This window comes from Helianthus annuus, chromosome 10, assembly GCF_002127325.2.
Source record: "Helianthus annuus cultivar XRQ/B chromosome 10, HanXRQr2.0-SUNRISE, whole genome shotgun sequence".
Lineage (NCBI taxonomy): Eukaryota > Viridiplantae > Streptophyta > Magnoliopsida > Asterales > Asteraceae > Helianthus > Helianthus annuus.
The window spans coordinates 26811108-26829568 of record NC_035442.2 but is presented as its reverse complement, the minus strand read 5'-3'; the positions used below and the strand labels follow the sequence as shown (position 1 = coordinate 26829568).

Sequence of the window (18461 nt, the reverse complement as noted above, 5' to 3'; positions counted from 1 at the left end):
TTATTCATTACCAATTGTAAGAAAAGTAGTAGACGAGCATTGGGTGGTGAACATACTGTTTCAATTGTAACCTGTGATACTCATTAACAAGTGTAACGTGTGTTACACAGGATGAAGTAGAAAACAAGGTACATACCTTTACTGTTACTTGAAAACAATAAGCAATTGTAACATATGTTACACATCTTACGTAAGTATATGCAGTACATGGTGGAACATGTAAAGTAACATGTGTTACATACGATGTAGTGAATAAAAAACAAGGCACATATATAGTGAATAACATACGTATAGATGTAACACGAGTATATGCGCCACAAAGGCATACGCATGTTACATGTGTGTATGAAATACACTTGGTATATATAAAACACTTAGTATATGTAACGTGTATACATCCAAACATGCTAGTACATGTGATTTGTAACACACGTTACAAAAGTATATGCAACACATGGGCATCATTGTCATCTAATATGATCGAAGTAATCGCATAAAAGCAGTGTGTAACACAAGTAATACATGATGGTTTGATTGGTTACCGAATTGGTTACAGGGGTGCACCCTTTAAAAAAACAAAAATAGGTCGTTAAACATAAAAAGTGGTAAAGGTAACATATAAAAGTGGTACCATACACAAGAATATACACATCTAGTAAAACAAGTTATGGGCAACCATGCCATTGTCAAATTACAACCAAAAATACATGTTGAAACACGAGCGAGATATTGTTTATGTTTCACATGAAGCGTACATACGTTAAACTAAGTAACGAAGAACATACTGAGCTTCACCAATCAACTTCCAAAAAGTAGCTTACCTAAACAAAAACAACCATTGGAAAATGCGTGTTATACACGTAACACATGTTACAACTACCTATTGTTTTGAAGTAACAATGAAAAAAGATATATTTACTGTTACTTCAAAATAATAAGCAATTGTAACATATGTTACACATCTTAGGAAAGATTGTAATATAAGAGCTGCATGTGTAACACATGTTACAACTGCCTATTGTTTTGAAGTAACAATGAAGGAATCTTTTTTCACAACATTATGCAGGTACATGTAAGAATACCTATTGCTACTTCAAAACAATAGATAATTCTAACATCTTTAACTCATCTTAGAAGGCCCACATGTAAAGGTGTAATAAATGTAAAAAATACAGATCTGTAACACATGTTACAAATGCTTATTGTCTTGAAGTAACAATAAATATATCTTTTTTTACAACCATTTATCTTAATAGTTAGATGTGTAACACATGTAGTACGCCTAACGTTTGTTAGGAGACATTGTAAGACAAGAGCTACATGTGTAACACATGTTACAACTGCCTAATGTTTTGAAATAAGAATAAAGGAATCTCTTTAAAATGCCTATTGTTACTTCAAAACAATGGACAATTTTAACATGTGTAACACATCTTAAAGGGTGGGCGGTTAGCACAAAATCATGTTACACGTCGAGGGTAACACCATGTAACAAGTGTCAGAACTCAAAATAAAATGCATATTCTTATTCGAACCCTTAACATTATCTAGATACATGTCACAATGCCTGTTGTTATTTGAAAAAATAGACAATTTTAAGATGTGTAACACATGTTACAACTACCTATTGTTTTGAAGTAACAATGAAAAAAGATATCTTTACTGTTACTTCAAAACAATAAGCAATTGTAGTATGTGTTACACATATTAGGAAAGATTGTAATATAAGAGCTACATGTGTAACACATGTTACAACTGCCTATTCTTATTTGGAAAACCTTGTCATAAGGGCTACATTTTGTAACACATGTTACATGTGTAATGTGTATGTGTTACGTTGATCAATGCATATGAGACTTGTAAACAATGCATATTTTTTTTAAAATACAAACGTAAAAGTTATTTTTATTGCAGTGCTAACACTTTTATTGGAGTGCTAACACATGTTACAACGTTACGAATGAATATTATTCAAAAATATTTATGGTTTCATGCTGCCAAAAAGGTTAAAGATAACCTTCATGAACATCAGGTCTGGTTAGCGGGAATTTCCCTCTGTCGTTAGCTCGTGCGCGTAGCGGTGGTTCCTCGTCATACTCATCACTGCACATATCAGAAAATCGAGTTTGCACCGGTAATTAGAAAAATAAGAATAAGGTATTTTTTTTTAGAAAAAAAAGCTTTTAAATCTAAATGTTAAAACCTTCTTCATTTGGTGAAAACATCTGAAAGTGAGACTGTTGAAGTTCTACCTCTGGCTGCATGTTCTCATCTCTAATATGTCCAACACCTGATTATACAATAAATCATAAACTTGAATAGTAATGGGTTTCAAACACCAACAAAACAAAAAGAAAATACAAATTTGTTGCTTGGGTGTGCAAATATTAAAAAATGTGAAAAAACTTCAAATAAGTTAAACAAAAGGATCCAAAATAAATCATCTAATCCGCAACACCAACAAACATGTAAATGGCAGGGTGTTCATGATTGACTCATAAAAAATGAAGAACAAGAACCAAAAGAAGATGATTACCCAGAAAAGAAGATGAATGACTCCTAAAAAAAGAACAGGAACAAAAAAAAACGTGATTGTACTAGATTTTTTTGTTGTATTTTTAAAAAACAAAAGAGGTGCCACATGTCATTTTCACTCCTATTTATAAGGACTAAAATACCCTTCATTCCTACTTATTAGAAGTGCCACATGTCATCATCACAATCCTTCTTATGCTACTTAGGCAAAATTCACTTTTTAGTGGATCCTTCCCCTATATATATATATATATATATATATATATATATATATATACACACACACTAGGTTTTTACCCGGGATTGCTTCTCGGGCTCGGGAAACTTAGTTATATTAATTTTGAATAAGCATTTTCTCGGCAAGACACATTTCAAACCAACCATGAACAAAGATAGCTTTGAATTAAGGCAATCAGATCTTCAAAAACAAATGAACAAAAATTCAAGGATCGTGAGTGTGATTTTCTATTTCTTTAACAACATTCTGTGTTTTATTTCACTATGGAGATCAAAATTTAGCCATCCGAATCTACATAATAATGACCATAATAACAATAATAATGCCATGAACGATTTCCTGCCATTCATGGCGGCGGGATGATCGGATTGTGGGCCTCAATATCAACATGTCTAATGCCAGGAACGATTTCCTGTATTTCCTTCTCAAGCCTATCGACTTCACTACTGAGCGCCGTAACCACCTCTTCACCTATACTCATTCATAATATATAAAAATCAATTTTCAAAATTAGTAACTAATTAACAAAAAAATAAATAAAAAAACTTGCAGATAATCTAATCATAACTTCATACCATAGAATGACATGATCTTAAGCATTTCTGCACCATCCTTCTCCTTTGCAGCATTGCGAAACTGTGAACGTGATTATTTATAAACAGTTTTTTTCGTAATTATGTCAATCCATATAATTCAGATTAACAACTTTACCTTTTTAGCCCATTCTTCAGGTCCGGTTTGACTAAGATAGTTCTGCACCAATGTCACTCCATTGAAATCTGTATCATAAAATTTCAAGAGTTGCTAACAAAATAAAAGATAAAATAAAGAAATAAAGTTGTGTAGGCTTTTTTTTTTTTTACCTATTTCCGCTTTAAATCTAAAAAACCAGGCTCAATCACCTCACTTTTGCAATCATATACAGAATCTACAACCTGCAACAGAAAGTTAGCTTAGTGTAACCTAGTCATAATGCACTTGCGTTTGTTTTAATAATATTATCCAGTGAAGCTTTACCGGGTCGTTTTTCAAAAGCTCAAGAACCCTTTTCATATCATGATCATCAATTGCTCTACCAATTAAAGCATGCCGATTTCTCTGGATTAGAAATATAGCCACCTGAAACAGAAATTACAAGAACAAAACCAAAGAAATTTAACAATAAGCAGAAAAAGATATGCATGATTAAAATAAATTATTGATACAAAGAGTTAAGCATTATGCTACAAGTCATGTCTTATTACTAATAAATGTATCTTAGATGGTAGATACTTTACAAATTGACTTAATAAGGGCATGAAGTTAAAATACCGTTATAGATGATTAGTAGACTTTACTTTATATGTTTATATATTACATAAATGAGAGTTTTTATATTAAAAACTATATCTGATTAATATATAAAACCCAAATCTACATCGATCTCGAACGACATCCAACCACACCCTAAAACTATAGATTTGATCAAACAAACGCTTACAAGAGCAATGCACATGATTCACATACTAATTAGTCACCAATAACTTTCAAGACCCGGTTAATACATTACAGTACTAACCGTTATTGCTTTCTTAACTTGAGCTGCAGCGTATGCATAAACGCCAATTTCAGGGCTGTGACGACATACCAAGTGAAGATAGATTTATGTGAAATGAAGCTATAATTAACTAATCATATTTAAAAAATTAAATATTGAAAATGATAATTTATTAATATTACCTGGTGGCACCACCATGCATGTAGCGGGGATGCATAAACAATTGAGCCGTGCTCCATAAAGGCGGATCCTGGTCCCCTGAGAGAATATGTGTTCGTTCATATTGGGACTGAATTATTATGTCTTGATTAAGAAAAAGTAAGCATCACCGTAATTTTATATATTGAGAAATTACCTGAAGTTCTTTCGCAAGAGCTACAACTTCATCCAGATTTGCATTGGTTTCCTACAAAGATAATAAGGCGGTCAATCAGTATATAATATTGCACCTCTATAACATAAATACGTTTATTATATATGGTCAAGTTACCTCCAATGTTTCGGTATCAGGAGCAATATCTCTATCATGAAAGCTCCAAGATACTGCTGAGCGAATCCACTGTTTTGGGTTAAAACAGTGTTTTGAAACCACTGTTTTGGGTTAAAACAGTGTTTGAAACTACTGTTGGGTTAAAACAGTGTTGAACGCACTGTTTTGGGTTAAAACAGTGTTTTGAAACCACAGTTTTGGGTTAAAACATTGTTTTGAAACCACTTTTGGGTTAAAACAGTGTTTGAAACCACTGTTGGGTTAAAACAGTGTTTAACGCACTATTTTGGGTTAAAACAGTGTTTTGAAACCACTTTTGGGTTAAAACAGTGTTTGAAACCACTGTTGGGTTAAAACAGTGTTTAACGCACTGTTTTAACCCAACAGTGGTTTCAACCACTGTTTTAACCCAACAGTGGTTTCAACCACCATTTTTAACCCAACAGTTGTTTCACGCACTGTTTTAAGTTTTAACCCAACATTGGTTTCATCCACTGTTTTAACCCAACAGTGGAAGTGGCGATTACAGCTTGTGAATATGTCGATCCAGACTAAATGTAATTGAAAATATTGTGAAACAATAAAGTTATGACATAAGCTTTTAGTAATTGTGTCATTAACTTACAAGTATACAGAATACCAGGAGTGTATCATTGAAACGTATGCTTACCTCACCAGCATATAGTCCATCAACCTGCTGCTGATTAGGAGATAGAACTCCAATTTCATCGGCATAAAGAGATACAAGGAGTATATACAATAGATGTTTTATGTTCGTTTTATTATTTATTTAACTAAATAACTAAATATAAACAGATATCCTACCGGTTCCGAGTGTTCGGATATGCATTATATATATAGTATAGATATTACCTTTGTAATCTTTCCGAGTGAGAGCAAAGGATCCATAGCCGTTGATGATGTAGTACCTACCTATTCCAATCGAACTGCCGCATCACGTAGGGAAATCCCGCTAGTTTGGAATCAATACACTTTTGAACGGTTAGAGATAAACAAAATCCAAATCCAGTTATATAATACTGGTAGCAAAAACAGGTATTTTTTGTCGAATCGTGCCGCGTAGACCTATAGCACTTTTTGTCCAAATTTATTATTTAGTTCATAAATAATTAATATGTCAAATATGGTTACAAAGATCAACTTATTTCAACAAAAAAAAAACGAACGAAATGATCAGGAGACTTTGTGCATCTGAAGTACATTTTTGGACGACTTCCAACCCGTTTTCTATTTTACCCGTTTGACCCATTAAAATAAACACGTTTGACCCATTAAAATAAACACAACCAAAATCAATATGGGCCAAAATTGCTTCCTGTAATTTATCTAAATTTATAAATAAAGGGTATGACAAATTGTTGTGCATGTAAATTACCTTGTTATTCTCGATCACGATGACAAACACGGGTCCATCAGATCCACAAGAAGGTTTGTAAGAATGCGGGCAATCTTCAGAATGAAAACGGAATTTGCAGGGTGGTTTCATGTCATCTGTGTAGCCAATGGACGATTGCTCTTTCATCATTGTCTCACACTGCCAGGTCACCACCCAACGGGCCCATTCAACCATCTGTAGCACAAATGTGGAATGCATGCAGTCTCCTTCTTTGTATCTCCAGTGAGCTGCAAACCCAAACTCCGCCTGAGAATGTATATATGAATCAATAATCAGATAAGAAAATCAGAATAAAGTATATCGTGTATATACGAAATCAATAATCACTAAGTAATTTGTTATATGCTTACCCATATGTCATAGACTCAATGAAATCTTTTCCGGTTACCGAATCGATGATCGGATTGAAACCATCCTGTAACCCACAGAGTAAATGCTTGCTAATTATGCTCATTTGCAGATTAAATGCAAAAACAAATCCGCCACATAGACAAAAGATAACAAGATGATTGGTAGAATAAAAGCAACACTCGCATGAAAAATATCAGCAGCTTCAGCAAGCAACGACTTATCTTCTTCTGAAGCATGTTGCCATGAACTACAACCCACTTCATGTCAAGATTAGTTATGGTGTCCACAAGTGTATCAGGAACTTTTTGTGCTCTGCGGGTAACCAAAACCTTAATAACGTAACTGAGTCTCCCACACTCGACCGAGCAGAACCAACAGCCAGGTGGCAAAGCCTATAACACAATTGAATATTTGAAAAAGTAAAAGTCAAAATTAACATTTTCTTAAAAGCAATTGACCTTGAAATTCGCTTATGAACCTTCCAAGAAGCTTCTCACTTTGGCCGTTTAATTTACCAATATCAGTTTTTAAGTAAAATGTTTGACTCAAAAAGTCAAATTGCTTGTTATGGATGGTAAAAAGAATGCAATAACCTGATGAAATTGTGGTGACAATGTCCAAAACACCATCTTCATTGTATGCATAAAAAATGTACCTAAAATGACTTTTAACCCACACCCATTTGCGATAATACACAACCAAATGGACCCAATCATAACTTATACGTAAACGGACTGAAATGAAAACTCACCAAATGAAAGGCTTACAATTCCATTTTCGTCTGTTGATAAATATGCTATGAGTGCAGGCCAAGCATCTGGATTAATCTTGTCAATGCCTTTGAAACCAGAACGTTGCTGAAGGATCTGCACATACCCTGTTCCATTAGTGAACGTTAAACGTATGTATGTAGGTGTATTACTGATTTAAAAAAAACTAAAAGTGTTTCTTTTTCTTTCAAATCTATACAACTTACATCCAAGCATACACATAGATAGCAACAATCATTGTTCTATACCTGGTATAACGGCAGAAAGGCTTCAAGACGGCATGGTTGTCTTCTTGTTGTCAAATATTAAAAAAACGATACCATATTCAATTGTTAATCAGGTAATTTTTACATGTAGCTGCCCTTAGGTTTTTCCCGGTTCTTAAGGATTCCAACTCGGCCAGTGTTTCGTCCACCAGTTACCATAACAACATTACCAACATCAAATTTGATGAATCAACAATCTTGTTTGATTCTAGATCAAGCTTGATGGTGTCATTAGCTTTGATGAGTGGGTCGGGGTAACGAATGGTTCGATCATCATAGGTGTTGATGTATGTAATTCCCTTTGAACCAAACTGAACTGAATGAACCTTGCACAATTTAAACTACATAAGACAATTCTTAAATCAACAAATTGTCATCTGAAATAACAGAGTTAAAAGAGTAAATGTGACATTTTCAATACATTTACTTATACATGAAAACTAATAGGGTGCTATCTTATTGCTTTTTTTAAATAAAATTTACCATAACATGCTTTAGTTCTCAGTTGATCAACTTCAGTAATAAAGCAACTAAAAAATAGTTGAATGAAGTTAACAAACCTTTAATTCCTCGTCTCTGATTGAGTGCAGTCTAAATCTACCCTTTGTGTCATAAAGAAGACGGAAGCTTTCATTGGTCTTGGGAATAGAAACAACATCTGTTCAAACAACAATCACCAGCATAAAGTGAAAAAAATAGGGTACAAAAAAGCTTCCAATATAAATATGTGTTTATATAAAAACGACAGCAGAAGCATAAATATTGTCAAATACACTGACCCATGAAACCAGCAGGGTAAGTCTTGTCGGTCCTGACCTTGTTGTCAACAATCACATGTCGTTGCAGAAAAATAGATTGAACCTCACGGTAAGTCAAGGCATACTTCAACCGGTTCCTCAGTATGAGGATCAACGGCAAGCATTCCTTAGATTTATGAGGCCCAAACGATGGTTTAGGAGCCTGTTAAACAAAAATTGATAATCAGACAAGTCAAAACTATAAGAAAAAACTTGATATACAAAAGTCCGACTTACGAAAGCGCCACCAAGTTTGTCAAGCATCCAATGCTTGGGAGCATTGAGCCTCTTCATATGCTTCTTTAGCCCTCTAGCCTTCAATAAAGACAAAATTTTGTTAGCTAAATCAACAAACAAAACTAAAATAATCTTAACTAACAGTTATTTGCTACACATGTTATGTATTTTAAGCTGTAAAATGCTATAGTAACCAAAAAAATGAAAGAAATTTTTGTGTTTATTGCTCTTTAAATCATCAATGTCAGTTACAAACAAACTCAAGTTTTCTAACCAGACGACACAAATCAACTGAAACCCTAAGTAAAACAAACAAAAAGTAGAATCAATAGCTTTACAATATCAGTTACATTTTCCTCAAACGACATGAGCTGAACAACAAAAAATCATTTCACAAAAGCGACAATATGATAATATGATATACAAAAACAGCAACAAAAGCAGCTAAACTGAAAATAAAAACATATAACTAATGGGTAAACTAAACTAGAGAAACAGATCGGAATCAAACACTAACTAAATTACAATAAACCTTACATTCAAATTAACTGTCGATACGAGATAGAATTGACGGAATGAAAAGGGAATGGTACCATGTTTGAGAATCGCTGGCGGGAGATATAAATCTCCGGTGAAATTATTCTACCCTTCTACGCAGACTCACTGCCGTAACCCCCAACAATATAATGCTTTCCGTCTGATAAACCCTAGATTGATTGAACCCTAAATCCTTCAAGCGTGCGTGAAGGAGAAAAATGAAGTAACAGAGCATCAACACCCAGGACACCACCGTCAACTGCCACCTCACCACCGTCTTCCCCAACCCTAACTCTACTGATCTCTTCAAATCATTCATCTAAATCTGTAATCTGTATCTATATCTTATAATACACATACACATACAACATTTAACTTCACCAACAATAACCGCCTCAATCATTCAACATCCACACCTCTATTCTCAGATCTACTTCCTCAAATGGACGATTTCGGATAAAATTAGCGGATTATCATATATACACTCAAACTAAAAAAACCAATCGCAAAAAGAACAAAATGCTAGAAATCTAACCTTGAAGTTTGCCCTAATTGCTACTTCATGGATCTGCGGCGACAGAGATTAGGGTTTGTGGATTTTCTTGATCGATGAGGTAGAGAGAAGATTACAGTGAAATCAAAAACAACCACAACTCGCCTTCTACATCTTGATCCAGATCTGCAATCACAGAGAGAAAGGAAGACGTGGAGGACCCTAGGGTTGAACAACAAAATGAAAAACATACAGATCTATACATATATCAACGATTAACATAAGAGAGATTCAAGATGATTTTAGGTTATTGGATGAAAAGTACCTGGAATTGCAGATCTGGTTTTTGAATCGCCTGAGAGAAGAGAGAGAAGAGGGAAATGAAATCTGGATCTTAGAAGCAGACAAAAGAAGAAATAAAGAAGAGGAAAACACTGTTGGGCGGGAAAAGGGCATTTAGGGGCTCTCTGGTGTTGACACGTGGCCCAAATGACTTTCATTTATTATATATATATATATATATATATATATTATATACACAATATACGAAAACCAAACCGATTGCTTTATCCAGCTACTGATCTAACCAATCAACCATTAAGATTAGTCTTGAAAACCCAACGATTTATCTTTAGATTTTGTTTTCGTGATGTTACTTGTTTTAACTTTGAAAAATGACTGTGAATTTGTTATTATATTTATTTATTTTTAATTTGTTGTTTTGAATGAAATAGTGGGTTACGCTAAGACTATGTATAGTGGAAGACACTTATCCTTGGACGTTTTGTATCATGTGGCAATCCAGTCAACAATGGAGCATTATAGGACGTTTTCCTAATATGAGTGTAGTAGGGATGTGGACATTATATCAAAAGGAGTGTAAAAAAATAAATAAAAACAAAACTCATCAAAAAACGGGTATTGGCCAACAAAAAAGTAGAACACATGTCATTGGCCAAACAATTCAAGAAGAGGCGTGGAAAAAAGGACGTCATATGCTTTTTTTTTTTTTGAAAAAAACCCCCTGGGGGCAGTTGATGGGCGATAAGGAGCGTTTTTTTTTTTTTTTTTTTGGGGAAAAATCACCCCAAAACCCTCCGCTATAGGTGGTCTAAAAAGCATCAAAACTTCATTTTAGTCATTGATTACACTTCACCAATCTTTTAGACTACCCGTATTAGAGTTTTTTGGTGTTTTTCTCAAAAAAAAAAAAAAAAAAAGGCCCCAAAATGCCACGGAACTGCCCCCATAGGCGTTATTTTCAAAAAAAAAAAAAAATGCATGAGTCATGCTTAAAAAACGTTGTTGCCTGCTTCCTTTTTCATAATCAGACCGTTTATCAACGATCACAAATTAAAAAGTTTTTTTTTTTCATTTTATTCACTTTTTTTAGCTATATAACACCCACTTTTCATATATTTTTTTATAAACTTTCTCTACTCCCTTCTATTCTTCTTCATATTTTTATAAAAACTTTCCCTACTCTTTTGTTTATTACATCATGAATCCCTTCCGCCCCCTTTTCGGTGTGCAATCGAGACCCGGTAACCCCAATACATATCGCGCGAACACCACGCAACCGCAACCGAACTTCAACTTTCAGGACATGGATCCGAATGTATTTGCGTACGCACAAATACTAGGCATGGACGGCTCGCAACCGTTCTTTCAAACTCCACAAACCTTTACATCCATGAGCGGTTCGCAACCGTCTACCCAAGAAACCGACCCTGAGATAGAAACGGTACTGGAGACACAACCAGGGCCCGTTTCCAAGGGTTCTACACGTGGTAAACGATCTCAAAAAAGGAAGGATCCAGCCGCCCCTCGTCGAAAGGGAACCTACCTAGCGTGGACAAAAGACGAGGAATACGCATTAGCACGGGCGTGGCTCGATATTTCCGAGGACCCCGAAGTTGGTAAGCGTTTTAAAAAGTATATTAGTTATATTTTTTGTATATAATTCGGTCCAGTTTTTTGTATTTTTAATTTTTATTTTTTAAGAACATAACATTATATTTTTTGTAGCAAATTATCAAAAAACTAATAATTGGGTAATCATTGATGGAGCATTATTGGACATTATCCCACTACACACATTTATGAAAAACGTCTCATAATGCCCTTTGCTGACTCAATTGACACGTGTCACAAAACGCCCACGGGTGAAGATATTATGTGATTGTACCACTACACATGTTATTAAAAGTTTTCTCACACATTTTAGGAGTTTGGGGGAGTGGGTTAGTGGAACCTAATAGTATAAACGTAATTTGTATGTGTAACAATGTATAAGTGGTTGGCTCGATGTACAGTGTTGTCAAACGGGTTATGTTAGTGGGTTTAACGACTTGACCCTGACACAAAACCAAAAAAATTTACACCAACACTAAAGGAACCCGAAAATCATGTTACACTTACTCCGGAACACGGCACGTGTATCCATTCATTTGTCTATATTCCAATGGCTTGTAACCAAGCAAGTAACATTGACGATTTCTTATGTAACCAGTTTGATCGTCTATTTTTTTTGAAAGGTATATTTCATTAAAAAAACAACCGACCCATCTCAAATCGAGGGGCTCAAAATAGTAACAACCTACATAATTAAAAATTTACACAAATCAAGCCAAGTAAGTTTGATTGTCTATTTAAAACACAGAGGTTTTTAACTATTATAAATGATTTGCAATAATAAAAATGACATATCACGCGTGCAACTAACATAGTTGATTTTGACACCAATATAGCAATGATTAATATGTTTACGCAAAAATTGGGCCTATTAATAATATAGATGACATAATTAACAATTGTTATAAGCTGAAAATATTAAATTCTTATTTAGATGAGAATATAGACAAGGGAGTGATGCAAATATTAATTGGGTGCGTGTAAAAGTCACAAGTTCAAATTCTGATAAGTAGTTATTCATAATTCATAAACTAACTGGTCATCCAGCCGATGTAATAAACAAACCATTAGTGTTGATGATTTGGTTATAAGCTAATGGTATATTGGTACGGTTGTTCATGAACCGAACCTATTCGAGTCAGGGCAAGGTCGACCTCGACTCAAATTTAAGCTGAGTCGAGCTGGCCATTTGAGTTAGAGCTTGACACAATTTTTAACCAAGCTAACTCGGCTCAGCTTGATTTGGTTTGGTTTTTATAATTATCTAATCTAACTTATAATAAAAAAAACTCCAAATAATGTCACATGACATTCTCTCCTTCAACCTCATAAATTTTATTTATATTTGTTTAATAAATTTCTTTTAATATTAAATTAAAACCTATATAAAGAAGCAACTTATACATGCATCATAAGTTGTAACTTGTGCATAGGGAGTGTTTCAAAAAAAAATCTTGATTTTTCACTTTTAACCCAAACATTTCTTATTTTACATTTTAACCACTTTTCATTTTTTTACTTTTAACCCAAAGTTTTCCATCTTTTATACTTTAACACAACACTTTATAATCTACAACTTTTGTACCCCATACTTTTTATCGTTCGCAAGTTTTTCGTTTTACATTTCGTACTAAATTTTGCGAGTTAACATGTCGTAGCGTGCATGTGAGGTTCAACGTTTTTGCTCTATTTTTTCATATTTGACAGACCCGTCGCAACGCGTCCATTTTTCCCCTTTTAAAAAGTTCGCCGCAACGGGCGGGTCGCAGATCGACTAAGTTATCATTTTCTATGTTTTACGTTTCTAGTTAATTTCTTCGTATTAAGACACTGTAACGGGTATGTGTGGTTCAACGATTTTAGTCTGCTTTTTGTTCAGTGTAATTTTTACCATTTTATCTATTTTATTTTTACGATGTTGAGAGTCGATGTGGTTGTGGCATTGGTGCTACTTGGTACGGTTTTACGAACGTTTTTAACCTATTAAAATTTTTACTAATTTTTTTGTTTCGGATTACCCCTATACTTCCTTTACTTAAAAACTAATTTTTACGTGCATATTTTATGTACGAGTATGTGTAAATATGATTTCTTTTACATTCCGACGTAAACTTTTTTTATAGATGAGTCAGGTCAAATATAATACGTTTTCGTTTAAAGAAACCATTTTTACGTGCATATTTCTATGTACGTTTTTGTATAAATTCAAGTTGTTCTACGTTTCGACGTAAACAGTTTTGAGAAACAATTCAGGTCAAATATAATATGTTTTCGTGTTTATTTTATGCACGTTTCGTAAAGTTTGTTTCGAACTGAGTGGAGTCAAATTATGGTTTCTTTTTCTCCCCTTTTTTCGAAAGCTCTAATTAATCCCTTTCAATTACATATGCATATTTTCCTTCATACCCGTTACGTTTTCTATGTATAAGTTGGGTCACATATAATATGTTATGATTGTTCGATATGAATTCTATTTACTTTACGTTTAATCCAATCACAATGATTATACATGTTACACTGAGATCAACTGAATACGTCGAAATGTGTGTTTTCATATGGTTAATGCATCATATAACGTTTGGACTAATCCATTCAATGTTTACGATGTACCCGCGCCGCAACGCGGGCGGGTCTTAACCCTAGTTAATATTAATTAATAACCAATATATAGATATCACTTATTTTTATCATTATCTTTATGTAAAATTAATAAATAACTTCATTTTTGCAATTTAGACCTTTTATTTTTTTTTTTTACTTTTAACCCAAAGTTTTTCATCTTTTGCAATTTAATCCCAATTCTTTTTTATTTTCAATTTTGATCCACCTTACTTTTCATCTTTCCCAAATTTTTTATTTCGTTCTAAATTTTGTAAGTTAACACACCGCAACGTGCGTGTGGGGTTCAACATTTTTTCGTATATTTTTATCTCATTTGATTGGCTCGTCGGGTCACGTCTATTTTTCTGCGTTTGACAAATTCGTCCAACACGCGGGTCCTGGATGGACTTAATTATTTTTTCTATGTTACGTTTCGGTTTAGTTCTCAGCAACGAGCGTGCGTGATTCAAAGATTTTACGTCTGCTTTTCGCTCAGCGTTAATTTTTTCCCGTTTTTACTTATTTTGTTTTTACGAGTTTTTCCAATGTTGGTGGTCGCTGAAAATGGTATAGTATTATTACTACTTAACACAGTTTTATGACAACCGCTGCGACGTAGAGCTTAATACTAGTATAATTTATATAATCTTAAATTCAATGGTCGGTAACCACTTTCAGTTTTGATAAAATTCACCTTAACTTTTCTTAATTGATAAAACTCCCCCCTCAAATTTCTAACTTCACAAAAATCAACTTTCTAACTTGATAAAAATGAAACTTCTACTTTTTAACTTGACAAAAAGCCCCAATACTTTCTAACTTCTTTTTAACCTTCAAACTTTTGACATGTAAGTATGTAACCCATTCTACCTCTACACTTTGCTATAGAGTCATAATAACCCTCTAAGTTCAAGTTTCTAAAGTTTCAAGCTTACCCAAAAATTATTTTCTTACGCTTTTATTTTTATGGTCATATCGGTATAAATTCGAGTTCGTCTATGCTTTAATGTAATTTTTTTAAAAACGAGTTGGGTCAATTATTAAATGTTTTTATGTACGTTTTGACGTAAACTTTGTTTGAAAACAAATCGAGTCAAATGTAATACGTTTTGATTTGACGGTATAAATTTGAGCTATCATACGTTTTAACATCAATTTAGTTCAGAAACTTGGTTGATTGTAGTCTATACGTTATCATTTTGCGTATGACGCCGCCGCAATACGCGACAGGTAAAAAAACTAGTAATTTAATAAACGCATTTCAAGTTCAATAGTCGATATCATCAAAATTAAGGAACACATGCCAAAAAGTTCTAACATAATACATAACAAGTCCATATCAAGTTTAATTGAATACAAAATAAGTTCAACCAAATAAAATTATGTTCAATAACATTTGAATACCAAAATATAAAGTATATATATAAAGGGTATGTGTGTGTATATATAAATAAAAGTATAATAATTCGAGCTAAACCGAGCGAAGCCACCTTTGACCCCGGCTCGGCTAGCCTCATTTCAAACAAAGCCTATTCGAACGAGCTTTTTCAACATTTTTCCGAATGAACTCTGAGTCATGAGTTTTTTGGTCAACCTTAGCTAAAGGACCAACCAAAAATACATCAATTGGTTTTGAGTGACTTAGACAAAGCCGGGAGATCCTACCACCTTTCTTTACTGGAAAATAGTCTTTGAGACAAATTCGACTGGTTAAACTGATCAATTCTTCCAAACAACTGCTTCGATTTAAAAAATAATAATTGAAGTCTAGCAAAACTAACGTTCAAAATATTTTAAAAATACTTATTTAGTTTATAATAGCAAGTACAATATACTTTTAGTTTATGTTATTATAATAAAGTTAATTGACAATCTGGTTAATTATAATCGGTAAGACTGGAAGGTATGGGGCTCGTCCCTAGGTCCATCCCTCCACAGCCGCCCCAGCCTTGCCACCCCCTACTCTGTCGCCGGGGCGTCCTCTTCGTCCGCAAGCAGTTGCCCAAGCCGGGCCTCACTCCCTCACACACACCTATACATACATACATACATACATACATACATACATACATACATACATACATACATACATACATACATACATACATACATACATACATACATACATACATACATACATACATACATACATACATACATACATACATACATACATACATACATACATACATACAAAGGGGCTCATCCTCCACCCCTTAGGTCCATCACCTTTAGGCCCATCCTCACACCCGCTTACGTGACGGTCTACACGACGGTCCATCCCCTTGGGAATGACCGAAACCATACCTTCCAGTCTAAGGTGATGTACGGGTATAGATGGGAGCTCATCTAAAACATGAGATTGCTTTGTTTAATTTAAGCGAGTTTAAGCTTGGCTCGTTGCATGCTTTATTTATGGTTTTTTAAGGTGAGACTAGCTAGTGTCTAGTGTTTTAAGCTTGAGTCTGGCTCATTCATTATTTTATTTATTAACTGATTGTTATTTCTTTACATGTATAGTGAAGGGTTCAAATGAAAATATTTTTTTTGTAAAAATAAAAAAAAGAAGAAATTTCAACCAATAAAAATGTTTCATTTTACTTCATTTAATTATTACGTTTAATATTAGTGTAAGGGTATATTGGCAAACTTAGATAGATCATTAATTGATAGTCTTACTTTTTAATAGTTAACTATATTAAATTTGTAACTTATTTTCAAAAAATATATTTTTTAAAGAAGAAAAAAAAATTAATTTAAAGTGTAGGATAAATTACGAGGTGTATATGATGAATTACGAGCTATGTAGTATAAATTTCAAAACGTGTAGGATAAATTTTGATGTGTATAGACACAAATTTTAGTGTAGAGTATGATATTCTTTATAACTAATTAATTAGTCAAAAATATAATAAATGAAATACTAGAAAAAAGTATTCAATGTTTTACAATTGTACCCTTTGTTTTTTTTTTCTCAATTTAGTTTTCTTTCTCAAATGAGCCTCCCCTATATGTATGATTATGTTTATCTATATTTGTCAATCTATATATATTACTTAAACATATACTTGGTTATTTTTATCTAAGTTATAACTTTAACTATATATACACATATAATAAAATTGTTAAATACAAATTATATAAATTTCAAGCTCAAGCTCATTTATGCTTGACTCGATTCAAGATTCTAGTGAGCCGGTCCAAATTAGTTCATGATAAAAAAAAAAAAACTTGACTCGCTTGCAACCTTAGACGCACGTTATATTTGTTCTATTTTAGTTTTGTAGTGATAAACAATCTTGAGTAATCTATACTTTCTATAAAAGGAGAAAACCAAGTGACATAAGAAAAGTTGAGGTGGCAGCCATAAAGGTTGTCCAACAAGGCTTTTCTTATGTCATTATCGCATCATAATCCTTAATATATAAAATCACTTTAATTTTCAAAGGTCTGACCCACATCTACAAAATCACTTTAAACATCTGGCCACATACAAAAGGTCTGCTGTTCAACAGAAATGCTTCAAACCTCTGCCCATATTCAAAATTTAAAATCTTGGCTCCAAATTCAAAATTCAAACTACATATGAATCTGCCTCCCTATAAATAACATATATGAATTTGGCTCCACATTCAAATTTCAATTTATCTCTCTCACTCATATTTGCGATCATATCTCTCACTCTCAAATGCATAGCTCTCATGATTGATTCGGTTAATCTTCGATTACAGTTCTTTGTTCGAACATTTGTTGACTCTGTTTACACATTATCCTTTCAATATCATTGTTCCAACATCGTTGTTTTATTGAAGCTCTGTTTCACACACCAACGTTTCACCTCAGCTTTTCTTATGTCACTTGGTTTTCTGTTTTTATAGAAAGTATAGATAGATTGTTAAAGGATGCAGAATTTGCATATTCAGTCCGTTCATCTGCGGTTACAGTTTTTTGTACTTCACGTAATTTTTCCAGCATCATTGTTGCAACATCGTTGAGGGTATGTTTTTTTCTCTAATTTTGAATCTTAAATTTTGAACTGATCTATTCTAATTTTTCGCTTTATATTTCAGCCTAATCAGAGTTGTTTAAAATTCAAACAATCAGTTGCGGGTTATTTTAAGTTTGTGGATTCTTTTAAACTGTTGATATATGTTGATAATATTTATTTTAAGGTGTTGATATATTTCAGCTTTGTTTTTTCCGACCGAGCAGTGGGAAGTTCTTCTGCACTGTTCTTGAAGTCTGAAGTGCAGAAAGTGGAGTACTCCATGAAGCCTG

At 33.4% G+C, this 18461-nt stretch overlaps 1 protein-coding gene and 1 long non-coding RNA gene across 2 annotated transcripts; both read right to left on the bottom strand.

Annotated features, from left to right (window-relative positions):
* Positions 1–2918: 2918 nt before the first annotated feature.
* Positions 2919–4955, bottom strand: LOC110880995. The gene is made up of 9 exons (XR_002559551.2): positions 4801–4955; positions 4666–4716; positions 4493–4568; positions 4332–4386; positions 3791–3892; positions 3637–3708; positions 3485–3552; positions 3349–3409; positions 2919–3244 (listed from the first exon to the last, which is right to left on the bottom strand). It is a non-coding gene; the product is annotated as an uncharacterized LOC110880995 (long non-coding RNA).
* A 306-nt stretch (positions 4956–5261) lies between these two features.
* LOC110880992 (40S ribosomal protein S4) lies at positions 5262–9383 on the bottom strand. Its single transcript, XM_022129392.2, is given in 10 exon segments — positions 5262–5773; positions 6197–6463; positions 6568–6960; positions 7320–7445; positions 7587–7795; positions 7798–7945; positions 8165–8262; positions 8384–8564; positions 8639–8716; positions 9232–9383. Coding segments are annotated over 6 exon segments (618 nt in total). The 5' UTR covers positions 9235–9383; the 3' UTR covers positions 5262–5773; positions 6197–6463; positions 6568–6960; positions 7320–7445; positions 7587–7685.
* Positions 9384–18461: the final 9078 nt, after the last annotated feature.